This window comes from Drosophila yakuba, chromosome 2L (genome assembly GCF_016746365.2).
Source record: "Drosophila yakuba strain Tai18E2 chromosome 2L, Prin_Dyak_Tai18E2_2.1, whole genome shotgun sequence".
Classification (NCBI taxonomy): Eukaryota; Metazoa; Arthropoda; class Insecta; order Diptera; family Drosophilidae; genus Drosophila; species Drosophila yakuba.
The window spans coordinates 12,750,803-12,776,097 of NC_052527.2; the positions used below are offsets into that span (position 1 = coordinate 12,750,803).

Genomic DNA, 25,295 nt, shown 5'->3' on the forward strand with positions numbered 1-25,295 from the left:
ACATTTATTTCGATTAAGATTATTAAAGGTTTTCAGCAATTATAGGGGGGTTATTATATAATGTAAAAGGTATTATATTAATCTAATTCACAAACCAATTTATTGTAGAAATACTCAAATCTTTTACAGCAAATGTTCCTATTCCACTTTAAACATCCTTCTTGTTTGAATTGAAAGTCGGTATAAATTGAGTTTTCTAAACATGCATTTATTGCCTTCTATTTACACATAGTATTACATACATAGATGAGATAGAGGCCCCCAGTCACCAGGTTATGGCGTTTTCGATGACCGGGTGCCGGAAAGAGTCTTAGTAGAGATTTCAGAGAATAGGATCAGATGATAGGAAGGAAGTTCAGAGGAAGTTGGATATGATACGAGGTGTTTGGGTAGTAGTAGTAATAGTTATAGTTCAGATACAGATGCGGATGCGGATGGGTCGTCGTCGATGCGATGAAGTCAGTGTTTGCTATCTCTCTCGATCAATCCTGCCCAAAACCTAGTGGTAAATGCCGAGGGGCAGTTTGGCGGGTGCGAGGAGCTTGGGTGCCGCATAGGCCAGTGGCAGAGGAGCGGGAGCCAGGAGCTTGGCAATGGGCGCGGCCTTGATCACCTTCTGGCCCAGGGGATCGCGACGCACCACCGCATTGAAACCGTTGTGGGCATCCGAAGTGTAGTCCACGGTGCGCAGGTAACCATCGGCATCGATCAGCGTGTACTGACCCTGGACCACATCGCCTTTGCGGGACTCCGTCTGGCTCTTGATGTCGCCGGTGTGCTCGTCGTGCACCGAGTAGGCGAAGTCGTAGTGGGCAGGCGCCTCCACCTCCACGGTCTTCAGCAGTGGCTTCACAATGGCCGCGGGTGAGTGGTAAATGGGCAGCTCGATGGCGGCGGCGGCTCCAACGCCCAGGATGAAAAGCGATACGAGCTGTAATTATTTATTTTTGAGATTTACTAAGTTGATGTTTTCTTATATGCATATCCTTTGCACTTACAGCGAACATTTTGGCTTGGACTTGGATTTGGTGGATTTGCTGACTTGGTGGCTGCTGCGGCTCCTGCACTGAACTATGTCTCCAAGTGTCGCGATCGCAACTTTTATAGTCAAAGCACTGCTCTCTGGCCCAGCCCCACCACCTCCATCCTCATACCGATCTCTTGATGGGTGCCACGCTCCAAGCACACGCACCACACACTACACACTCGATAACCCACACCGAGCAGCACACACTCCCCAAAAAGCCAATCTGCGAACACCTCACCCAGCGAACCGGAATCCAGCTAATGCAAAATTGTTATTATACTTCTATTTCACTTTTTTTGGCAATGTTTGGCTGCGGTAATAAAACATTTACCCTGCTCCACTTGGGGCAACAATGTAGCCACGGTAAGCTCTTGTCTCTGGATTGTCAATCGATTCCTATGAACCTTGGTCTATTCAAATCCAAGTGAAAGTTAAGGGATTTAAATCTATTTCAATTGAGTTAGAAAAATGTTTATTATTGTCGATAGGTTGTCATAAGTTAGATATACGAAACTGGATTTCCAAATTCATGTTTTTTGGATTTATAGAATTCAAGATAATTAACTAGTTGCACATTTCATTAAGTGATATTTCCAGTAATGATACTCCATATGCTGTAATGGAATATTTTAATTTTTAAAAACAAAATATTTAAATTGCGGTGGACTGAAATATCATTCAAGGGAGATTTGCGAGCTAAGTACCTATATAGCTTATAACTTCCATGACAAATTGGTAATCTTTTTGGCGGTTCCTCCTTTAATCCTCTCAACACATACTTAGTCTCTGGCTTTTTCAATCAATGGCACCTCAAATTAGACACATTAAACCGCCAGACAAGTTGGCTGACTTATTGAATGGCTACAGGTGGAGGGGTATAGGAGTATATGGGTTTATCGCCGTCACATCAAACAAATTGCACGTTGACATTCGCAGATCGCTCGATCGGCAGAAATGTGGCTAAGAGCTTTGCCGATTTTCCACTTAATTAATTAATCAAATTGCAACATCCGCCCGAGTGCCGCCCAAGATCGCCGCTATTGCTCTGGATCTCGATCTGGATGTGGATGTGGATGTGGGTCTGGGCTGTTCAGGTGGCGGCGCCGTTGCCTTCGCCTTTCACGCATGTGCTCTGCACACAAATCAATGCGACAAAGGCTCGCAGCAAACACGTTGCCAAATTCGATATGAAGTAATAAGCTGGTCAAGTCAAGTCAAGTGGAGTGGGGGTCAGGTGGAGCTGGAGCAGAGCGAAGTACCACGGTGCGTATGAATATCTTGCATATATCTTGCGCCACACTCGCTTAGAACCACATTACGATTGCGGTGCGTGTAGTTTGACTCTGAATCTGAGTGCAATTTGGCATCCCCATACCCATACCCACCTTCTCCTCAAGCACTTGGACAGATCGGTTGCAGCACCCCGTCGTCCCTGGCAATCGCCTGTCCACCTGATCCCAAACTCCATCCACTTCCATGCTCCGCGCGGGCGTGCCCGCTGTCGTTCGCTGTCCAGCGTCGCCCAACCCAATCAGCAAACAAGACATATAAATTTAAGTAGTCTCTATAAATAATAAGTTGTGTCTACTTAGCGACGCGTACACTAGATCGTGTCCGATACCAGATACCAGAGCGGGATCGGGAGATCGGGGGATTAGGGTATGAAGGAGCTGAAAAGCGCACGTATGTTTCGGCAATTCTGTCAAATTTACCAAGCGAATGCTGTTTAATTCTTTCGCTAATGCATTTGGAGTTTTTGCATTGCAAATAATACAGATAATATTAAATTACTTAAAGAACACTCAATAACCATTTGGCATTTCTAAAGTTTTTATTATCGATTTCAGCTGAGTTCTATGTTTTCTTGAAATATCAAAAAATTGCAAATAGATTACATATGTATTTCACTGACATCTTTTTGGTTTTTTTTTGTTGTTAATTGTTCAGCTGTGACAACAATACGACGCACTACACATAATCATTTGTCTCACATATGAATTCATTATGTAGAAAAGGTTAAGTAAATCGCTAGCGTATTGTACTATATAGAGCCGTATGTGTTCAGTAATTGGCAATTTTGAAAACGTTGAATCTATTGGCTGCGCTTTGCCTGCCCCCAACACCATTGCTCGTCCTTAAAATAATAAAATAATATAGAACACAATTACAACAATGAAAACGAGTGCATGGTCTTTGGCGCAGGCAAAAAGCCACTGAGGTAAAAAAAAGCAAAAGCTGTTAACAAGAAAGAGTGCGGCGGTCACCAGACTGATGCCTACGCTCCTCATAATGCGCCGGGTTTCAGGGAAAACGATAGCTTGGGCCTGGAATTGTTTTTGCCTAATATGACCTTCTGCTCCTCCTTGACGCGTTTCTCCTGCTCCTTGCGCATACGTTGCCGCTCCTCGTCCATGAGGCGCTGCTCCTCGATTATTGCTAACCGTTCTTCGGCCTACGGAAAGAACAAATCAGTTACTATCATAATAATTTGGCTTGTGGGTTTTAGAATGCTTACCAGTTTTCTTTGCGCCTCTTCGATTTTGCGATTGTTTTCGGCCAAAATTTCTTCGAGCTCTTCGCGTTTTTGTTTTTCATCCTCCTATAAAACCCAAACAGGAAGACGATTAATAACAAATATCGATCCTTTAGCGGGAAGCTTAATGCTAATATAGAAATAAACAGTCTCTTGACATCAGCGATGCAAACTGTGCGACGAATTCGACGCACGTTTGTGGTTGCAGTTTTTTGCTTGATGAGCTGCAAAGGCAGTTAGAATCTAGTTTTATGTTTAACAATACGTTACAAAGAATATATTCGGTAGAAAGTAAAACATTTAGTAGTGTCTAATAAGAATGTTTAAAGTAGGTTGTTCTTTTAGTTTATTACAATAAAGGAGCACACAACATAAACAAATGTACTAGTATTTGCTAAATGGTTGGTCTTCATTTGATTTTTGTTTTTTTTTTATCGTTGCTACTTACTATTTAAATAGGTCATTATTCCAGTAAATAGGCTAAATTTGTGTTAATTTATAGTTTTCTTTTGCAGATTTTCGATTTGGGTTTAGTTTTGTGGAGTTTTTCGCTATTCCAGACGTACATAATTTGCTCGCAAAAACAAAAAGCTCAAACACAAATAAGTGGCAATCGGTACGGTCAAGAATCCAATGCGTAAATGCGTATCCGGTTTGAAAAATCTTACAAACAGAGTTCTATAGGGCTAAGCACTGGGGGGGTGAGTCTTTGGGTCTGTGTGGCGTCCTTTCGCCTGTTATCCTTACGGCTGCTGGGCACATCACATCGCTGGCGTAGGAAACTCACCCGTTATCAAGTGGCACTGATTTGTTTTGCATGCAGCGTACTGTTGGGACTAAACTCAGTCGGCCCGCCCACAACTAGAGTGCCTAACTACCCGGACTAACTTAGGGACACCAATTCGATTTGCTTTGGCATTTCTTTTATCTTTTTTTCTCTTTTTGTTCGGTGTGAAGGAAGTGCGTCCGTGGACCAATCGCTTGGCAGCAGGCTTGCTCAACTTCCGGCATGGCGGTTCAAAGGTGGAGTGCACGCGAGTGTTTTGCGGATAGGGGGTCACAAAACACCCACTTGCATACGGGGCAAGAGCAGCACGTTCGTTGCACGGGCCTACTGAAGCGGAGTTTGCGCGCAATAACAACAACAACGAGTTACGAGAACCAATACCAAAATTAAAATGATACAGTATGTGGGTAGGAACGAACAAAAGATGAAGCTAAGAGTATGCAATAGGTCTGCAATAATGGGCATCAAAACTTTCGACACATGCGACACTTGGCAATGTCGTCATTTTGGCTTTTTTGGTAGGAAAAATAAAAAATTACAAAATTATTGGCAAGAAGAAAAGGGGCAAAATCAGCCGTGGCGTTCTCATCTCGGCCCACTGAGTGGCTTGCTGCATGTGGGGGGCTCTGAAAAGGTGCGACTGGTTAGTGATGTAGCCGGTTAGTGGGCGCCCTCGGCCCTGGGTTATGCAAGCAATCTAGTACGGGGATGCTGATGGGACATGGGTTGATGGATGAACAGCCAGTGGGCCGTGAGTGAGAGCGCCGACGGATCGATTTCGCGTGACGTGGTGGAGACGACTGTTTGAACTGCTGTTTTGGGTTTATTCAAGTGTACGGTAGATGTGGCATTGTGTACGTTTTTCTGACAGTGATAGCAGCAGTCGTCCAGCGGAATCTGAATACGAGCACCTACCTCGCGCCGGCGTTCTTCTTCGCGTATCTGCTCGCGCCGCCGCTCCAGCTCCAGCATCATTTCGCGCTCCATCTCAGCCTTGGCGGTCTCAACGCGTCGATTGACCTCCTGTTCGATTTCGTCGCGCCGCTTCTCTAGCTCCTCCTCGACGCGCTTCTTTACCAGCATCTCAATGCGCTTGGCAGCTTCTTCCTCGATGGTCTTTTGCTCGAGCTCCTTCGCTCGACGCTGCCGCTCCATCTCGGCCAGGCGCTCGACCTGCATCTGGTTTTGCTGTAATGTTAGGTCATAGTTTATTTGGGATTCTACTCCTAGTTTGTGGATTCCACTTACCTCATCCAGCTTCTTGAAGCGGCTGCGCTTCTGTTTGCTGCGTTGCGACTCCTGCTCGGAGTACTGACTGTCGCTGCTGGACGAACTGGAGCGTTTTCGGGATTTCAGAATCGAGGGGGAGTGACGGTAGTCGCGCTCCGTGTGTCGGTCGCTGCGGTGTCTGTCCCGCTCGCGGTCCCTGTCCCGTTCGCGGTGCCGTCCGTGGTTGTTCACCTCCGAGGATTTGTCTCTATCCGTTCTTGTACTGGGCCTCTCGTGGTCGTGGTGGGACTTACTGCGTTTTTTGTGCTTGCTCTTATGGTGGCGTCGCTTGCCCGACGGACTGGGAGTGCGTGAACGGGAGCCCATGGCGCTGAGGTGTGTGATTCGATCGGATTTTAAGCTAGTCAAAACGATTAACCTGGCTGCCACAATAAATCAATGAGAGCAAATACAATTTGTCAAGCAATTTTCACAGATGCCTTAAAAACAGTGTGCACAACGTTGGCAGATTTGCCTGACATAATTCTGGTATTTTCCGATATGGTATTTTCGGTGGTATTTTATTTATTTACATTTCAGTGTTGCGCAACATTAGACCGGCAACTGTTTTTAGTTTACTCTGGTTTGTTTTGATCTAAAATCATTTGGTGGAACTTGTCGATCATGACTTGGTTATCCTTAAAGCCGACGCACTGCTTGGCCTCCTCCTTGGGTAGCCACTTGAGGTCGGTGTGCTCCTCGGAGAGAATGGGCTCCTGACAGGGATTCCGCAGCTCCGCCAGCCAGTAAATCACAATCTTTGGCTTGCCCTGCACTTCGTAGTTCAGGGTCAGCGGAGTGTCCTTGTATATGAGCAGATCCTTCTCGTCGTACCTAAGAGAGCAGTTCTAAAATTAAGCATGTTATGAAAGGCATAGGGATGAGCACTTACCCGGCTTCCTCTTTTGTTTCTCGCAGAGCGGTGGTAAAATCATCCTCGCCTGAGTCCACATGTCCCTTGGGAGAACTCCAGTGGAAGGAGCCGTAGGAAGCCTTCAGCAATAGGTATTCTATTTCCCCACAAAGACGGCGAAAAATAACAAATCCAGCTGCTTTTTTCATGTTTTTGCTTTAAGTTCACCGAAACAGGTGTTTGAGCAGTGCTGAAAAGTGTCCAATAACAGTGATGATATGCTGGCTTTTTTCCCCCCTTGATAATTAGTTCAATTTGTGTAAAAGACAATTTAGTAGTGTTGGAATACGAGTGCAGTTTTAACGTATGTTTGCGGTTTAGATGTGCACGTTGTTTTGTAAATTCATTACATAAATTCAGAAGAAGTGCATCCGATATGTACGCCCTGATCCGCCGCTTTGCCGGCGTCACCAACTTGGGCTGTCCCATCAGAAGCTACGCCTCATTTACGCCCAGAGATGTTTTGCGGAGCACCACCGAAGAATCCGGCACACTGACCACCCGCTTTGCGAAGCACATTGCAGTGGAGCGCTACAGGGATCCGGATCACGTGCTGCCCAAGACTACGGTACGGTACGCTGACTTCTTCCCCATCACGGACGACCGGTACTTTCAGCGGACAGTGCAGAAAACGGCTGCCGACCAATTGCCCGCCCTGATCATCCAGGCCTCCAGTTATCGCTCCAATGCCGCTGTGCCCATGTATGTGACTGCCCTTAACTCGTTGGATAACCATGCGGCCAAGCAGCTGGACAAGATGGATACCTCCATCGTGCTGGAAACGCTCTACTCCTTTCTATTCCTCATACCCAGTTGGTTGAAGCGAACGGATTTCTACCACGCAGCCATGCGACGATTGGTCAAGGAGGACTTTCGTGGCAACAAGGAGCGATTCGTTCAGGTGTGCTTCTATCTGGGATTGCAAAAGAAGCAGGCGAAATCATCTGAGGACTTCCAGCAGCTCCTGGTAGAGCATCTACCAACTCATCTGCCCGCCTTAAGTGAACTGGACCTTGCTGTGATCAGCAATGCGGCATACAAAACGGCAACCTTGGTAGCCGGTGAGGCTAAGTCGGGATATGAAGCAAGCCTCGTTAATACCATATTAAATCTGGAGCTTACCACCGGAAGCGATGCCTTGCTGGTCTCCTTTGTCAAGGCATTGCGGTTGCAGCAAGTCAAGGATGAGCGAGTGTGCCAGCATTTGCAGAATATCTGCCTGGATCCTGTGAAGATAACCCTTATTGAACCCCGTGGACTAGCTCATATCTTTGCATTTTTTGCCGAGCAACTTTGGGATCAGCATGAATGCCTAACCGTCATTGTAGAGCGACTGATGACACTGCTCAAACCTGGAGACCTGCGCGCCAAAGACTTGGCCACATTCCTGTGGGCCAGCGCCCAGCTCGATTGTACATTAACTCCTGAGCAAATCAGACAACTGGAGCTGGCTGCTCTTCGCAAACTGGATCATGGGGAGTACGACTATTTCGCTGACAACCTTGTAGACACCTGCCTCTCGCTGTGCACTTTGGGTCACTACTCTAAGGATCTAATCAATGCAGCTGAAGAGCTTAAAGCAGCCCAAAAACGTCAGAGAGCCCAACCCAAGGTGGATAGTCGTTTGAATGTCCTGCGATCTGCTGTAGCCATTGAGCAGCCTTCAATTGCAAAGATTAAGACAGAAAGAGCTTTTAAAGAGTTTGATTCCGCGCCAGCTTATTTGCTTAAAGATCGCCCCGACTTGACGAAATACGCCCAGGAGCTAAGTGGCGACGCTGATGTGGAGGGCGTAGATATGGTGTGTCCCATTGCCGGAATAAATCTGCCCAGCTTACGTGTGCAGACAATGGGCGTCCAGGAAAGCGTTTACTTTGTAGAACTGCTCACCGCAGAGCAGACCCTGAAGTTCAGCAAGAAACCAACTTCCTTAATGCGTCTTAAGAAAAGACTTCTGAAATCCCTTGGCCGAAAAGTTGTAGTAGTAAGCATTATCTAGAATTGAAAATATATAAACTTGATACAATGTCATTTTTTCAGCTGAACTCCACAGGAATGGCCACCAATGCAAAGGAACTGCACCAACTCTTAGAACTGGCAGCAAATGCAGGAGAAGAATCCAATGTTGCCCAAGGCGTGGGCCACTAAAATATGTGATATAAAGGGGCCGAATCGGCCTTTTAGGCTAGTTACAAATCGTAGCTTTATTTAACAGTGTTTTATGTACTTGTACATATTATTTAAATATTAATAGCACTAAACATAATGGTCAACACTTAATGTATAATACAAGGAATGGGCTACAGGTGTGTCTCTCCCAAGTGGCTTATCGGATCGACTTGATCTTGGCCTTCAGCACCACGTAGGACACAAATCGGAAAATAAAGATCATGAGTCCCAGCGCGATCACATCGTTCCAGAACTGATCACCTCTCATGGTGATTTCCTCTAAGAATTTCTTTGGATACCTGCGAGCACAAAACATAGTTAGCTCATGGAAAAAATAAGCTAACAGAAAATAATCACCTGTAATGGCAGTAGGGCGCCTCCTCACAGGCCAAGGTACCTCGATCCAAGCCATAAATGGCTGATATGAAGCCCTCAAGTCCATATCTTAAGTATGATATGTGACTGCCCCACCTTAAGTAGCTTGGCAGATCACGCAGGGTCACTCCAAAGCCGGCGAACATCATCATGGGAATGGTTAGCACTGGGGCCAAGAAGGTTCCGTTGACCACATCGAACCAGGCACCAATCATCAAACCGAAACTATGGCCCACAAAGACGGTCAGTAAACTAATGGAGAAGAACATAAAGAATCGTATCCACTCCATTGGCTGATAACTCCAAAGGTAAACGATGACAGTGAAGAAGAAGCAACTTATGATCTGTAACCGAAGAAGTCAGTGAACAATGCAAATCGGGCCTTATTAAAGACGACTACTCACAGATATTGGCAGATCCACGAGCGTCATGGCAGTGTAGTAGGCTTTGAGCGAGTACCAGCGGTTGAAGTGCTCCTTGATCAGTATGGAGATGTCCATGGGGACTGGTCAAATGTTTAATTTACATAAGTTAATAGTTCTACGCAATCGACAAAAGTAAGCTTACAAGTCAGAACAGTCAACATCATTGTCGTCATGGAATGGTGCATCAGTATGGCAAACAGCAGATTGTAGTTGTCGAGCACTCGAGATCCCTCCCATCCCGTGTGATCGTACATGGCACCAAAGAGGGCGGCCACTGCTATGTTGACTCCGATCCTCAAGTGCGTCATGGTCGTGTCTCGGTTGGCCTTTATGAAACCGCGTCGCAGAAGCACGGAGCACTGGTTTGTGTAGCTGGTGTCCTCCAGGGATCGGCTTTTGGTCTTCTTGGGTATGGGATACTTTCTCATCAAGACCTCAGCGCGCAACACCGCACTGGGATTATCGAACCAAGTCAGGCAGCTTCCGTTTTCCGTGGCCAGCTTCAGGGTGTCCACCTTGTCGTATCCATACTCTCCGCAAGCGAGCTCGATAACTGGAGCATAAGGGATTTCATGAGTGTAAATTCTATCAGAGATTCGGGCTGGACTCACTGTAATCCGCTGGATTGTGGTACATGGGACAGGGCAGATCCACCGACTGCAGGAACGGCACCAATTTCTGGGTGCTGCCCTGGTAGACGCAGTTGCCGGCAGACAGGACGTAGACCTGATCGAAGATCTGGAACAACTTGGCCGTGGGCTGGTGGATGGTGCAGATAATGGTGCGTCCTTGGCTGGTCAATTTCTTGAGCAGCTCCAGGACTTTTGTGCAGGAGCTACTGTCCAAGCCACTGAAAAGGAAAGCAAGATATAGATATCCCACAGTTTGGTAAATAATTATATATGCGCCTACGTTGTGGGCTCGTCCAGGAACATCACAGTGGGATTATTGATCAACTCCATGGCAATGGATAGCCTCTTCTTCTGACCACCGGACAGGCGCATCGTAAGGGTCTGATCGTGATTGTATAGACCAAGGAGCAGCAGGATGTCCTCGATCTGCAAGTGCAATTCCGCCATTTAAGGCACTGACCTACAACTCGAGTTGACTCCACTCACCCTGCTCTCCTTCTCCTCGTAGCTGACGGTCTGGCCCAGCTTAAGATCGGCGGCTATATGCATATTCTCGTTCACCGTCAGCAGCGGCTGCAGGCGATCATCCTGGGTGATGTAGCAGGACATCCGACGGAAAGAAGCTGCAGGGAGGGATTACCATGAATGCTGTATAAATTAAAATAAATTTAATAATGCGATATACTCACGCAAATCACGTCGTCGACCATTGAGCAAGATGGAGCCATCCACACCAGTCGTCTTGAAACCAGATAGTGCATCCAGCAGAGTGGACTTCCCTGCACCCGAAGGTCCCATAATGGCGATGAGCTGGCTGCCTGGGAATTTTCCGCACACATTGTGCAAGATTTCCTTGGATCCTACGAAATTGCAAAATTACTTACTGCCATCGTAAATGTTCATAAAATCTTAATAGACATTTTTATACGGTCGTTGGTATCAAGGTTCAGGGAGAACCCATGAGTACGCGTGTACGAACGATTTTCATGAATCAACTGCTGTCTATAACTCAGCAGATTTAAGGGGTTAGTGAGGTAATGTCTCTTTAAAAGTTAAGCCCTATATCTGAATTAATCTTCAGTGAATAACCTGTTAACTACACAACTGGAGTCACTCAGTCAGTAAACAACTAGATAAATCAAACTGTAAGACTAATTCTATAATAACTATAATTAAGTCGAGACATTGAAAAGGGTTTACACATTTAAAAGAAAAGCTATCCTATTGTAATCAATACTACACATTCGGAACACTATTAGTCGCCTGTTAAACTATCTGATAACAATATATCCATCTACCAAAGCGCTGACCACTCATATTATCTTTATTTTAGTGTAATTACCGCCACGGGTCGAAAATTTGTGAGGTTCTAATCAAGTTACCGGGGGCTAACCAATGTCGATATCGTTTGAACTTTGAAATTAGCAAAATGCTCTAAAGCAAACCCAAAACTCGATATGGTGAATTGCAAATACTCTATAGACTTTGGTATAGGCAAGTCGTTTCCTTACGCTCTATGGACTCTGCGGATAGGAAATGAATGAATGACTAACTGACATTGAATATATACAACTGGGAGAGGGTGTGATCGGGATCGGAGTGGTCGGTGTGGATCGGCGCTTATCTAATCAATGGAAAACCAAGTTGGTTAAGGAACTAGCAAGCAAGTGTTTATGGCTGATTGGTATGTGAGGCATTGCCGAAAGAATAACCTTGAAGAACATTTGGCTCGTATCTAATAATCTTCTGGAACTCGTACTTTAAATACAATTTTCAAATATTATCCGAAGGATTTGCTCTATTTGACTATATCTGCATCCCACAGAACACAGCTAATGAATAGACTCCTAGGAGATACAACTTCATTTATAGCACTAGTTTTCAAGATACGTATTATTCATATCTGTAGGATATCAAGTATTGAAGGTCCGTTCAAAGAGTAGCCGCTGATCGTAAAACATATATAAAAACCCAACTAATTTTAAGTTCTCCGCTGCCAATCTTATCGACCCATATCTTAGATCATGCGATCGCCGACTTCCTTGGGTAGCTCACCTCGATTAAAGCCCAATTTGACGGTGAGGGACAGCTCCTTGAATTCCATGTCCACGGGCTCCCGGGCTGGCAGGTTGTTCAGGGCATCGGTGTCGAAGTGCACCTCCTCCTCCACGACGGCCTCCAGTGGCGGCTGCTTGCTGGCCGTATTCCCATTGGTGTAGTTCACCTGGGGCGGAGTGGATGGAATGGGTGGGGGCGTAACACTGGACTGGGCATTCCGCCAACCGCCACTGTTATTAACTGGCACTGTGGTGGTGTTGTAGACGCGACTGGAGTTCACCTCCCCGATCTCGATGCCCAGACCGAGGCCGGCCACTCCGTTGTCGCTGCCGAACAAGAACTGCTCGCGCGGTGTCGCCATTCTGGGATTCTAGGGTAGCCTGTCAACTGGAAGTACATTTATAAATTATTTAGTTGGCTGGAAATATTACTCTGATCCTAAAATCTCAAGAAAAAAACTCTCTATCTGCGAAAGTGCAACATAATGATAATTTGCTTGTTGGATGTTTGTCTGCAGATTGACTTGATGGCTTATGCAAGATGCGTGGCTAAAACTGGCAACCAGTTGCTAAACGATATAAAATATTTGGCTTAATCCATTGAAACGGGTTCCATTGCAGCAGAATGTGCACTTTGATCGAAAGCTGGGAGATCGATCAACCTTTGTCGTCTAACCTCATCGTTTCGCTGGGTTATTCCCGATCGCAGGGCGAGATTGTTCACTTAAAGGGCCCTTAAAGTGAGGAGGAGAAGCAACTAATCCACCGTAGATGATACTACCGATTAACCGAAGATCTGTCGAATGGGAGGATGGGTGTCGAAACATCACAATTATCATCCAGCGTGCCAATTAAGTGCCAGTTTACATAAGCGAAATGTAGCACGCAATTTACTCCACATTTCGCACTGCTGCAAAAGACAATTAAATGCGAGTACATTTAATGCACAGATTTGCGAAAAGATCAAGGTACAATTGCTGCTCAGGCAAACAATAAAGCGGCACAATTGAGTGGAAATGGGAATGGCAATCGTGAGTGCTGTCGCATGCACATCTGCCATTGATCCGTCCATCCATCCAGTCGATCCACTCGATTCTCTAGACCCGATCCCATCCCATCCGATCCGAAGCGAGCTGATCAAAACAAAAGCATTGTCCCAAGCGGCGAGCTAAGAACAACTGGTGTAGCTGCAGCTATATGGATGGGTTTGCCTATAGCTTATCAAAGTGGGATTCAAAATGACAGATCTTTAAGAGTAAATCTTTGTTTCTGCGATCAATTATTTGTAATTAGCTGTGAGACAATCCTTTTTCTTGGAAATTACAGTAGGAAGTTAACCATAAGTGGTATAGCTTTAGTCTTGTCTATATCTCATGGGTAGTGAGCATATGCATCTGCAATCAAATGAATATAAATTCATGTTTTGAGTGCATAATATGATCCGTATTTTTGGGAAACACCCATTGATGTTTTTGCATCTGATCAACCGATTTCCGACGATCACCGCTGCACTTGAGCTGTGACGAATGACTATATTACAGTGATTATAGTCGAGCTGTCTTATCTGGATGTGGGCACATTCCTTGACCGGGAGATTTCCCTTTCCGTTGTCGAGTAGTTGGGAAAGGTAGGGGCTTTGCCAGAGCTAGGTGCTCCACAACCATGCACTTAGCTCAGTTATCAGCGCTGCCAAACACAGTTACCTGTGTCAATGCCCCATATTTCCCAGTGATGACCCGGGGGTCACGAAGGGAGTGACATTGATGGGTCCTAATCGGCTGGCTGTACATCATTATGGACTGATGCCAGTGGAGCCGCCAGTGGTCACGTTTTGCCGGACTTGCTGTTTTCTTGGACTCCTTTGTTCGAGCCCGGCTTTACATTTCGTGTTTGCCTGCGACTTTCGGGGACTTAGATCGGCCTTTAATACCACAGCACTTATGTGCACACTACTATATGTGTGTGTAGTGAGTGTGTGTGCTGATGCTGCCCTGAAACATTGTTTTGTATAGCTTGTATACCTCGCAGTGTCAGCCGAACAAACCGGTTCACCGGATCCCCTTCTCCGCCAGATTTAGGCACTGCAGCTGAGAGGAGATGTAAGCAAAAGCAGCAGCTGTTCAAGATCGGGGTACCGGGGAAACGGGAGCCAATCCCTACCGATTGCGATGACTGGGAACAGATTTCTGTTTATACCCTCTGATAATGTGTGATAATTCGGAAATAACACCCACTTTTCATCTCTAGCCCCCCACTGCTATTGTCGTATTGATTTTGAGCGCGATTGCCGCTTTCTGTGACAGCACTTTGTGTCAACTAATCGATTTTATTTATAATCTGGAGCTCAGCGCACTAAGCAGTTTTGCATTGATATGCCATCGGATGTGACCCACAAGTGATCAGGTCTACGGTCGCCTAAAGATACATTTCACTTGTATCTATTCCACGGCGGATGCCATATCATGAATCATTCAGTCATTTAACACTTGCCTTCATGCGGCTCAAATGAGTTTTATGTGTTACCAACGACTGGCGTTTATATCTAAGTTCACTGATAAGCTCTTGGCCAATAAATTTCTGTCTTAAAAACGTCGATTCATTTTACAGCGACTGGCGAAGTATTGCATCAATACTCCATTTATTTTTGAGATCTTCGAATTGAATGCTTCTTCAATTTTAATCACTTAGCGGGAAGTTAAAACGCTTTAAAAATTCTGCTCTAGTTTTAAAAAACAGTCTAGTTTATAAAACAAGTCTTGGTTTTGTTATCACTCATATTGTGATGGTCACAGATTAATTGATAGTACGCTTGGCTTTTATTTCAAACTTAACAAATTGATTACACCAATCATATTGAATTTTTAAATTTTTTTTATATATAATTATTTTTGTATCCTTTTCTTAGGTTTCACTTCAACGCCTCGTATGAGCACAGCTGTGTGTGTGCACTCGGGCGAAGTCCTTACCCTTGGAAGAGTCAGGATTATCGCACTCTGGAAGGGATTGCAGGGGAACTACTTCGCACGGACTAAACTCGCGATCCGCACAACCGAGTAACAGCGTCTTCGAAGCGACGTGCGCGACTGGCGTCCAGTAAACAAACAGTGATCCCAGCTAGCTCTGCTGCTGCAGTGCTGAATGGCTACGAGTATATGGCCGTATGGCTATATGGCGGTAGCAGTTCCCGTTCCCGTTCCCGCTCCCGATCCCGATCCAATCCGATCGCCCAGAAGTCGGAGAGTCGCTTCGTCGGCCCAGCTGACGACTCAAGGGCCACAAAGAACACGATCGGCCGTCTCAACGTCAGCGTCAGCGGGTGTGCGTCGTGTATCTCAGCTCCCAAGTGGGTGTGGGTGTGTGTGTGTGTGTGTGTGTGTGGAGCGCAGGCTTTATCGAAGGCGCTCAGTGGTGGCAGCTGGCCCAATCTTTGGCGGGAAATAGCTTACAAGTATATAATTCGATTCACTAAATTACTTTGTCTTACATATATATTGATTGCAAACTGTTTTTAGAGTAGTAAACAACGTTAGCTGCTAATGTGGCAATCCATTTGCACATCTTTCAGTTTCAGATGCTTGTAACTGCATTTGTTAAATAAACATCTAATGAGTCATCTTATCGAAATAACTTACGTTAAATGGCTTTGGTATCTTAAGACTAACACTATAAGAACCAGTTTATTTTAGAGAATGCTGTTGCTTTGACACACTAAACACAGTAAAATGTACTTAAGAAACTGCCTTATAAACTATTAAACGTAGAATATTGTATATCCAGTTATTGATTTCCCTGCAGGTGAAAATAGCTAGACTGCCAGCACTGGAACTCGAACCAAGATCGTTCGGCAGTCGCTGCTCGCGTATATTTCGCATTGGTTATTAGTGTTTTGGCGTTGTTATATTGTCGTTTTCCTTCGCTGATAAGAGTAGCTTACGCACACCAGCGCGCGTGGATCACACACAGATACTCACCTGTGGTAGCTGATTGAGTTTTCGCTTTTTGGTTTTTTGGCGGCACGATCTCGGCCCGATTGCTCCGGTTGACAACGGTTCGTGCTCTGGAGTCACAAGTCCACCTATCGAATTTCTTCGACAGTCCATAATTGGCGTATACGTAATACGTAATAAACATGCCCGCGTCGCCGTCGCCGTCGCTTTCCTCATTTTGGTTGAATTCTGTGGCAATGGCAAGGCATTCTGAAACAAAAGCGAGCTCTATTCGCGGACTGCATTATCGGGCCAGTTTACAATGCCTATATATTCACAACGGATCCATCAATAGGCGGTCTGACTTGTTAAGGCTCTTTGTGGCTGCTCGTGAATCAGAGTTACTTCACCGATTAGCTTCCTTGTTCGCTGCTCATCGATCCCTTGTGGTTAATTAGCATTCGCGGAGCACTCATTCTCTGAATTTGTAGGACAAAGAGTTGGATTTTAAGCTCTAAAGAGTATCAGGTAAATGCTCTAATTATATCTCGTCAATATCTAAGAAAGACTTATTTATTGCTATATATTGACTCCAAAGCTTCATATCGAGTTTTTTATAATTTCATCGCAATACTGCAATTTTATTTGAATGTTAATCCTAATCTAGTAGTCAAGGTAAATTGAATGCAGTGCTTGTTCCAATTAAAAACAGGTCCATTGCAACAAACTAACTTGAACCTAAGTGTTTGCTGACCTTAAGTTTTATTAAATAATACTTTACTGCATTATCTAATAATCAGGGAAACTGAAACCATGTAATATCCAACCAGTACCGAACAATCTATATGTTTTCACTTTTCATATCCGAGTTCTAAACTGTTCCACTTCGCATTCCCCTTCCCCAGTTGTTCAACTTCATTGATAAGTGCTTACTTAGTTATTATCGTATTAATTGCTCCATCAAACGAACCCCGAACCGACTCTACTATATGATTCAATCCTCTGGCGGACTTTGTCCCGCTCGACGCGGACTAAACAAAAGCCGATTGATATAGCAAGTACTATATTGTATTGTATTGTAAGCAAGTAGGTTCCCAAGCTAATGATGGAGAATAGGGCAAAGTGTAGAAATCTGGAAAACGTCACGGCTTTATCAAGTGCACTGGTGACCAACCAGCTGGTGGCTGGACATGAACTTCGGTCTAAGCTGGTTCCGGGGATTGAAAAAAGTGGCAAATAACCGATGAGTGGAGAAGTGCGATGCGGTACTATGGTACTATAAATAACAATTTACATAAGTGCTCGATAAGTTTAAATATTGACCACATCTACAATCTGCACGCCTCGTACGCCGAGCAAACGATAAGATTACGATTTATGATCGTTCGCGCCATATAACAGCTATAGGAAATCGTAAATAAGACGCATGGAAGCTCATCATCACTTCTGGAACTACAAAATCAAGGCAGTCGCTCCATTTCCTTGTTTCACCTAATCGCACTCTATATTGTTGGATTATTTACTGGTAATGATACTCGTACCACCAATCTGGTCGACATTTATTTGGGCGCTTGCATATGGTACCACCTATCATGCCCATTTATTTGTAGCTACTCCTAAACACGAAGATAGTCTATGCAAGCAAAGTCCACATTTTGGGGGCTTCTTGAATGGTCTTTTCGTGGGTGATTTCTTTCAGTTTTGGTGCAATAAATCTGCTCCGTATCGCCCGCATCCCAATAACTGATAACCATGGGTTATACGCGTGCCTCGGTGCGATTAGACATGATCTTTGGCAAAATATCAGGAATCTCATCGGAAGTGGTTTATTCCGCTGTTTTGATGATATGCTATTTTTCACTCTTTTGATGGTGTTTCAAATTTGTCGCATTTTCAATGCGTTTATGTGATTCATTAAATTTTTATTTGTTATGTTTCATGTTAGCTTTGGGAAAGTAAAAAGCGCAAGTAAAACCAGAATAAGAAATTACTACTCTTAGGTTAGTTTAAACTTTAAAGGGTTTTTCTTGGGTTTCTTCAGTTAAAGTTCTTTAACAACCCGCCTATACTTTTTCTTCTTCCAGAGAAATAGGACTTTAACTTTCAGATAGCCAGTCTTATACTTCCGAGAATATTGAGATATGGGAAGATCCACCTGAATACTCACCAGATAAGGATCTCCACCCAAGCCGCATTGCTTTACCAACTTTGCAAATCCTCCGATGAATGCTAAACAAATTTCTCACACACCTGAAATTTTGCTCAACCGGATCGAAGACCATAATTGTAACGGTTCAGCAAGATACAGGCGCGAATGAAATATGCCGCCAAAGGACTTGGACACAACCAGGACAAATGAATCACCAAGTAGATATGACTAGCACTGGAACTGCGTGTGGCACTGGAACCGGGACCGCAACTTTTCCTGGCCACGCTCGGATTCGAACTGATGGCCAGAAGTCAGCGCCAGTCTGTAGGTAGCCACTTGTGATCAACCCGGACCCGGGCGACCCATCTAACTATGTGAAAGCGCATTAGAACTGGAGAATCGACTCGACTCGGCGCAGAACAAAAGGAAGCGCTGACAATGCCGGCTGCCTGGTTGGCTGAGTGCCTCGGTTGGGGTTGGCTGGCTGGCACTGGCAATGGGATTTGGGACTGGGACTGATGGACAGACGGAACGGAGCAGACCGGCTGACTGGCTGAATGGGTGGGTGGGTCACTAGCACCACTTGCAACAGCGGCGCATGCTTTCTAAACGCCACCATTATCTAGTCGCTGTTGTTGTTGTTGTTGTTTTGGTTGTGGGACGCACCTTACTAATACTTACCAATACAAATAGCCAAGTGGAAGCGGAGCGACAGCTGACACCATCGGCGAACGCGCCTTTTTAACGAGCGACCAACGCGACCCCACCTAGTATCACCCGACCCGGAGTGATTACATAGAGCCCAGATGGAATTGGAATTGGAATCGGCAGTGAAGACGGAGATGCCTCTGCCCCCGAGGTCCTCATGACGTGTGCCCGCCCAGAGACTGGGCTCGGACCTATAGCAACCGCGGGATCCTGGCATATATCCTGCCATTTATACGCACCTCTAAATAAATGGGTTAATGACTTGGCAAATGCATATCCTAATTAAATTTGGGTCCCACAAGCAGCTTGGAGTTAAAAGAAAAAGTAATTGAATAACCCACTTTTAAAAGCAGAAATCCCACCTCTCAGCCATGAGCTAAAAATATAACTATTTAGTGAAGAAATTATAAATCAGCTCATGTGAAGAGCTGTATTTACACTTAATTAAAATATTATATTGTATTTAGACATTATTTGCATTTCAGTAACTTTTAATTTGAAAGATATCTGCTCCGAAACTTTAAAAAGTACATCATTCTGCTTAAAAGGCATATATATATCGAGAGCAAAATCTAAAATCAACTAAAGAAAAAAAAAGAATGTATTCCGGAGGATTTTAAAAATTATTTAATTTAAAGTATACATATCAAAACTGACTACCAGCCATTGTTGTAAGAGATTAGATTAATGAGCTGCTGTAAATTAAATTTAATAGAAGAGTATAAGCCCTAATCAACAAGGTCTCACAGGATAGTACGCAATAGGAACTCCTTGTCCCGTGTTATGTATCCACGACTCGGTGCTCTGTACCACACCTTGTTCCAAAGCCAATCCCTAAAACCCGATGTACATGGAAGTAGTCCTTCCGCACCCACTCCTCCACCTCCTCGGCGAGCCACTTTTCGCGCCCCACATGTTGCCCTTTTCCAACCACATTATGTCCTTTGATGGCACACAGGACTTCAAGGTGCGATGAATGACTACGGGGATGATCCGCGGTCGTTAAAAGGGCGCGTCTCCCATTAAGAGTTCGAAACTCGCATAACTAAATGTCAGCCAAAGTGGGATTGGCCTACGAAGCGTAGAAATAGTCCAGACATTTCGACGAAGCAGTCTATTATCCCTAATTAAAAGACGACGCTCTTTGATTTGCCAAAACTTGTATTTTACTATTTAAATATATATTTAACAACATTATGGTAAAAATAAAATACCTTACGAGTAAAACCAAAAACTCATAATGAGGACAGTATGTGTAGGCCACTACAAGCACATCGGAACACTGGGCGTGCTCAAATCGCTGACCATTGGTCAGCCAAAGACTCCTATATACGGATGACATTACATAACAAACCGATCCAAAACGGCGGGGCCAACCCATCCGCAGTCGCATCCGCCTTTTGTCTTGCCATACATTAAAATCTAGGTGAGGGTGTGTTGGCCGTTGGACAAAGTTTAGTATCAATGAGCATGCCGCCCGGCCATTTGGATTCTATGGTTAATTTAAATGCAACTGTTTAATTAAATTCAGCTCCACCCGCAACGATTTGTTTGCACATAATCAAGTCAACTAATTGGATGCCAGTTTTAGTATCAATTAGCTTCAGGTCGTGACTTTATGCCTAACATATTGATTTAAAATCTTAAGCTACGCCAAAACAGGTGGTTCTTCCGATTCTTTTGATTCTGGTTTGATTTGCGGCTGTCCCAGCGACATAGGTAGTCGATCACCCCATCGACTCACTTTTGCACAGGAATAGGCAGACCTGCAGAGTAAACACAATTTCTTATGAGGAGTTCAAAAGGCATCAGCGGTTGCACTTACTTTCCGTGCTTGGACTTCGTGAAGATGACCTCTTGGAGATTGCCCTCTTGTGTGCAAAGCCGACAGATGGCATGCTTTGACCTTACCAAGGTGGGACGCACAATGCGCGGCCAGGAACTAGAGCTATCGGATTGGGAACCCTTCTTCAGGATGGCGTAACTGTAGAGGGAGGTGTGGCGGTCCGCCAAGGAGTCGCTACCCAAACGCAGAGGAGCATAGGAGATGGGAAAATTGCAGGGCGTTCGATCGGCCAGATCGCGAAGTCGTGGACAGATCATGTCATGCGGGCACTAAAGATAAACAAATGGTAGAACACTAGCTCTACATCGCGAAGACGTTGAAACTTACCGGAGCCACAGTGTGACCTTCTTGTTCCTGTTCCAACAAAAATTGCCTAGCCTCGTTGACTAATTCGCTGCCACGACGCGTTCCTTCCTCCACAATGACCATGTAGCCATCGCACTTCCGCCACAGGTTCCGCAGAACATCCTCCCTCTGCTCTTTGTTCTCCAACTCAAAAAGCGTATGGGATATAATGACCAGATCATAATTGGTATCGATGGCGGGTAGGAATTGTCGATAAAATACATTGCGCAGGGCTATTTGCTTGTTCTCGTGGCCATCGCGCAGTATGAGCTCTGATATCTCATTCATCTCCCTGGACCTGTCCACATTGTAGTACTCGAAAATGTGTTCGCGCCACAGTTCGCTGGCCACCCACATGCCAGTTCCAATGCCGGAACCGAAGTCAAAGAAGCTTCGCGGCCGAAAGTGTTCATCCCGCTGGGCCAGCTCCGTGAGGACGCGCTTCAACACGGCGTACTCCTGGGCACCACGAGCTATGGCGTACACAAGAGACTCGTATGCGCCATATTCGATTCGCTTCCAGGCGTAGATACGCTGGCCCAGCCTCTTGTTGATCTCCAGTTCCCGCTTGCGCCTCCAGCGCTCCGCCTCGTCTTCGTCGAGTGTAGCTAGGCGATCCAGAGGCATCTTCGCATTGACCTCTTCGATAATGATCCGCTTCTTGTTCTCAATCTCATCCTGCGTGGGCGGGGGATGGCGGGATTTGATGTAGGCGTTGAGCTGCTGGCCATCATGAATTATTTTTTTGACGGGATGATCCCCCACGATGCGCTTTAGAGTATCATTCAATTGTTTCGGCAGCTCCACATGATTGGGCCTCACTACGCCGGGATGTTTCCTGGGCTTCAGGGTGGCATCTTCCAGGGCAGAGATTACAGCGGGCTCCACATCCACGGCAATCTTGCTGGTGAATCGGTGCAGTCGTGGCACTAGATTTCTCGTTGTGAAATTCAGTGAAAAATTCATATTAAATTCTAATTAGTCTAGGAATATGTAACCGAATCAAAACAAATGTGAGCCACACGAGCTTACCGGCGATTTGCCAGTGCTGAAAAAGTTCCAATCCAATCAGCTGACGGTGCTGCCACACGTTTTTCTTTAGACACAGATGCGGCTATATTAGAATAATTTTTTCAGTTTCAATTAAAATGTACTAAAATTGATTAAAAAGATATGTTTTATTAGGGTACATGTTAATTGAAAATAATTTTACTTACAGCGGAAATAAAATTTAAAAAAAAATGTAAATTGCAATATGTCAAGAAAAACGAATCTGAATTGAACTAAATCGGTGCTATAACCTTGGCCTCCACTGTATGCTTGCACCGTTTTGAAAATCTGAAAACAAAACTTGGCATCAGCACAATGTTGTAACTAATAAATGTAGAAAATAATGGAAGAATACGAAGCACAAGTGAGCAAAGGTGATACCAAAAGGTCCCAACTATTTTTATGAAAATACTTGCATCAAACAGTTGCTCGTTGTGGAGCAGGCATTGGAAAATGCCGCGGATGAGGCGCAACGCCAGGATCTTTTGGCCCTAAAAAACAATCTGCAGGAACTATTGGCCCTCACCCGGGACACAGGAGATGAAGCACACACCGATGAATTACCTCAGCAAGGCGACGATCTGGACGACGAGCTGCAGCGGCTCAAAAGCGAACTTAGTGACCTAGAGGCGGTGGGCTCCTCACAGACCGCTTTGGATGAAGAGCGGCAGCTGGCTGACTTACGGACCAAGTACACTGCCATGGTGGGCGAGAAGTGCTCCGCTCCTCACGAGCACAGTTGGGGCACTTGCTACCACAATGCCCTCATCTGCGGAGTGGACGACGAGGTGGTCATGAACAGCGAAGGCGTCTTGGATGCTCGACTAAGGGTTCTCTTTACGAATCCTACGCATCGCGAAATGCTGCCCTGTTCCTATTACCTCGAAGGCGAATGCCGCTTTGATGAGACCAAGTGTCGCTTTTCCCATGGCGCCCTTGTCCCCGGTAGTTCTATTAGAAAATACAATCCACCAGATTTCCACAAACTCTCACGCAGCCGTCCAGTTTTTGCGCTGCTACCGGATCGATTGTGGCATCGAGGTCGTGTCCTTTGTGTAAATTTTGTAGAGCAGGTATGCCGCGTGCGCTTGGATGGGCAGGATCACAAGGAGCGGGAACGTGACTTTAAGTTCGAAGAACTTTTTCCGCTTACCACCGACCAGGACGAGGATGACGAGCTCTCCAGCGAAGAGAGCAACTCCAGCATGAACGACGACAGCAGTGATGAGGCGGAGTCCGATATGGATGATCTGGAGGAAGCTAGAAGAGCCCGCATGGTCGAATTGAGTTTGTTTACTTTTAAGCCGACAGAACGGCTGGGCGCTTGGGAGGAGTTCACACGGGTATGTTGAGCTGATTACGATACAGAATCTTAAATCCCTCTAATCCCTCTTACTATCCCACACAGGGCATCGGGTCTAAGCTGATGGAGAAGATGGGTTACATCCATGGTACCGGTCTCGGCTCAGATGGAAGGGGAATTGTCACCCCCGTAAGCGCCCAGATACTTCCCCAGGGTCGATCTCTAGATGCCTGCATGGAGCTACGTGAGGCCGCCAACGGGGACAAGGATTATTTTAGTGTGGAACGAAAGCTGAAGCGTGCCCAGCGACGTCAGCGAAAAGCGGATGAGAAGGCCTACGTCCGTGAGTCGCAACGTGTGGATGTCTTTACATTTTTAAACGACAGTGTTTTGGGACCTGGAGAAAGCAGTCAGCAAGGCGAGCAGGTGGCCAAGAAGATTAAGACCAACGAGCTGCAGCAGCACTCAACCAAAACTCTTAACGTGGAAACTGTGCGAATTGCTGATGAAATCCGCCGAAAGCAAAGGGATATGGCCAAGGTTAAACAGTCCCTCGACCGGAATTCTGGAGATGCACAGCTTCAGAAGCGACTACAAGTGCAGATGGAAAGCCATAAACAAGAGCTGGCCACGCTGCAGGCACAAGAACGTAGCTTGAGCAAGGAACAGCAGACGCGTAAAAGCAAGAATAAAATGTTTGAGTTTTAATAATGAATGGAGTATTTGAAAGAAATGTTTTGTACATATTCTTAAATTCCTATATTTATTATTGAAAAATATTCTAGACACATACAAAATGTAAAAATCATGGTGTCGAAAATCATAATTATCTACGCACAATTAATTACTACCGAAAGACCCCGCCGTAATTATGGCCGTCATGTACTGCTCCAGTAGCGCCTGAGCCAGATGAGCGCCGTGCTCTATGGCCAGCGAATAGGCGGTGTCTCCGTCCTCATTGGTGGTACTAAGATCCAGATCCTTGGCCAGAAGCTCGTTGCAAGTATGCGGATGATTGCCGGCCGCTGCGTACATAAGCGCCGTGCTCCCCACGATGTCCATGTGGCCCGAGTCCGCGCCGTGTTCCAACAGGAAGCGGACGATTTCGTTATGCCCACCAGCGGAAGCTAGTAGTAGAGGACTTATCAGATCTGGGGCCATTTCGTTCACATTGGCACCAGCCTCAACAAGGAGCTGCACGGAAACCAGTTGCCCGTAGGAAGCTGCCCAATGGAGGGCTGTGAAGCCATGTCCATCCTTGTAATCAATGTCCTGCTGACGCGCTTTTTCAGCTGTCACCTGCTCCTCTGTAATCTCGCCTTGGCCAGCGCGTTCGTGAAAGGAAAGCGAAACTTCAACGGGGCAGAAGGTGGCCTCCGTGTTGCCGCGCTGCAAGTTGGTCAATACGGTGGACTGGGGCCGGTAGGGCAGGAAGGCGCTCTTCCGCTTGGCGTCCAGCACCAGCATGGAGGTGGGCGCCGACCGCACGCCCTCATCTTCGTCGGAATTCGCGTTATTTTGGAGTGTGTTAGCTGGTGCCACCATTTGTTTTGGTTTTATTTACCTTTTATACCCTCTACTTAAGGACTAACGAGGGTATAATAGCTCGAGCTAAATTATGCAGAAGATAACATATATGCCTTCTGTATATAAAAGTTATCAATATTAAATTCAAAATTTAGTCTCTTCTAAAATTTGCTGTTTTTTTTAAACCAATAAACAATTATTTATATAACTACTTCAATCACTATAAATTTATAAATTAACAGGGCATCAAATAG

At 45.5% G+C, this 25,295-nt stretch overlaps 8 protein-coding genes and 1 long non-coding RNA gene across 9 annotated transcripts; 3 read left to right on the forward strand and 6 right to left on the reverse strand.

Annotated features, from left to right (window-relative positions):
* Nucleotides 1-187: 187 nt before the first annotated feature.
* LOC6527930 (larval cuticle protein A2B) lies at nucleotides 188-1,147 on the reverse strand. Its single transcript, XM_002088962.3, has 2 exons — nucleotides 999-1,147; nucleotides 188-931 (listed from the first exon to the last, which is right to left on the reverse strand). Exons 1-2 carry the CDS (start codon nucleotides 1,005-1,007, stop codon nucleotides 500-502), a joined length of 441 nt encoding a protein of 146 aa, XP_002088998.1. The 5' UTR covers nucleotides 1,008-1,147; the 3' UTR covers nucleotides 188-499.
* Nucleotides 1,148-2,839: 1,692 nt separating this feature from the next.
* Nucleotides 2,840-6,078, reverse strand: LOC6527931 (UPF0430 protein CG31712). The gene is made up of 4 exons (XM_002088963.3): nucleotides 5,596-6,078; nucleotides 5,263-5,535; nucleotides 3,543-3,626; nucleotides 2,840-3,479 (listed from the first exon to the last, which is right to left on the reverse strand). The coding sequence occupies exons 1-4, from the start codon at nucleotides 5,941-5,943 to the stop codon at nucleotides 3,312-3,314; spliced, it is 873 nt and encodes a 290-aa protein (XP_002088999.1). The 5' UTR covers nucleotides 5,944-6,078; the 3' UTR covers nucleotides 2,840-3,311.
* Nucleotides 6,079-6,108: 30 nt separating this feature from the next.
* Nucleotides 6,109-6,735, reverse strand: LOC6527932 (bis(5'-nucleosyl)-tetraphosphatase [asymmetrical]). Its single transcript, XM_002088964.3, has 2 exons — nucleotides 6,509-6,735; nucleotides 6,109-6,450 (listed from the first exon to the last, which is right to left on the reverse strand). Exons 1-2 carry the CDS (start codon nucleotides 6,676-6,678, stop codon nucleotides 6,192-6,194), a joined length of 429 nt encoding a protein of 142 aa, XP_002089000.1. The 5' UTR covers nucleotides 6,679-6,735; the 3' UTR covers nucleotides 6,109-6,191.
* Nucleotides 6,736-6,797: 62 nt separating this feature from the next.
* LOC6527933 lies at nucleotides 6,798-8,804 on the forward strand. The gene is made up of 2 exons (XM_002088965.3): nucleotides 6,798-8,513; nucleotides 8,570-8,804. The coding sequence occupies exons 1-2, from the start codon at nucleotides 6,906-6,908 to the stop codon at nucleotides 8,675-8,677; spliced, it is 1,716 nt and encodes a 571-aa protein (XP_002089001.1). The 5' UTR covers nucleotides 6,798-6,905; the 3' UTR covers nucleotides 8,678-8,804.
* LOC6527934 (ATP-binding cassette sub-family G member 4) lies at nucleotides 8,708-15,289 on the reverse strand. Its single transcript, XM_002088966.3, has 10 exons — nucleotides 15,154-15,289; nucleotides 12,186-12,575; nucleotides 10,820-10,990; nucleotides 10,617-10,753; nucleotides 10,411-10,556; nucleotides 10,110-10,348; nucleotides 9,641-10,051; nucleotides 9,478-9,578; nucleotides 9,056-9,417; nucleotides 8,708-8,997 (listed from the first exon to the last, which is right to left on the reverse strand). The coding sequence occupies exons 2-10, from the start codon at nucleotides 12,547-12,549 to the stop codon at nucleotides 8,856-8,858; spliced, it is 2,073 nt and encodes a 690-aa protein (XP_002089002.1). The 5' UTR covers nucleotides 12,550-12,575; nucleotides 15,154-15,289; the 3' UTR covers nucleotides 8,708-8,855.
* On the forward strand, nucleotides 10,997-19,240 carry LOC26534644. The gene is made up of 3 exons (XR_005560235.1): nucleotides 10,997-11,814; nucleotides 15,093-16,641; nucleotides 18,198-19,240. It is a non-coding gene; the product is annotated as an uncharacterized LOC26534644 (long non-coding RNA).
* Nucleotides 19,241-20,541: 1,301 nt separating this feature from the next.
* LOC6527936 (methyltransferase-like protein 17, mitochondrial) lies at nucleotides 20,542-22,210 on the reverse strand. Its single transcript, XM_002088967.4, has 3 exons — nucleotides 21,144-22,210; nucleotides 20,796-21,085; nucleotides 20,542-20,736 (listed from the first exon to the last, which is right to left on the reverse strand). The coding sequence occupies exons 1-3, from the start codon at nucleotides 22,125-22,127 to the stop codon at nucleotides 20,619-20,621; spliced, it is 1,392 nt and encodes a 463-aa protein (XP_002089003.1). The 5' UTR covers nucleotides 22,128-22,210; the 3' UTR covers nucleotides 20,542-20,618.
* A 239-nt stretch (nucleotides 22,211-22,449) lies between these two features.
* On the forward strand, nucleotides 22,450-24,247 carry LOC6527937 (zinc finger CCCH-type with G patch domain-containing protein). The gene is made up of 3 exons (XM_002088968.4): nucleotides 22,450-22,575; nucleotides 22,637-23,554; nucleotides 23,620-24,247. The coding sequence occupies exons 1-3, from the start codon at nucleotides 22,555-22,557 to the stop codon at nucleotides 24,220-24,222; spliced, it is 1,542 nt and encodes a 513-aa protein (XP_002089004.1). The 5' UTR covers nucleotides 22,450-22,554; the 3' UTR covers nucleotides 24,223-24,247.
* A 7-nt stretch (nucleotides 24,248-24,254) lies between these two features.
* Nucleotides 24,255-25,223, reverse strand: LOC6527938 (DNA-binding protein RFXANK). Its single transcript, XM_002088969.3, has one exon. The coding sequence runs from the start codon at nucleotides 25,057-25,059 to the stop codon at nucleotides 24,355-24,357; it is 705 nt and encodes a 234-aa protein (XP_002089005.1). The 5' UTR covers nucleotides 25,060-25,223; the 3' UTR covers nucleotides 24,255-24,354.
* Nucleotides 25,224-25,295: the final 72 nt, after the last annotated feature.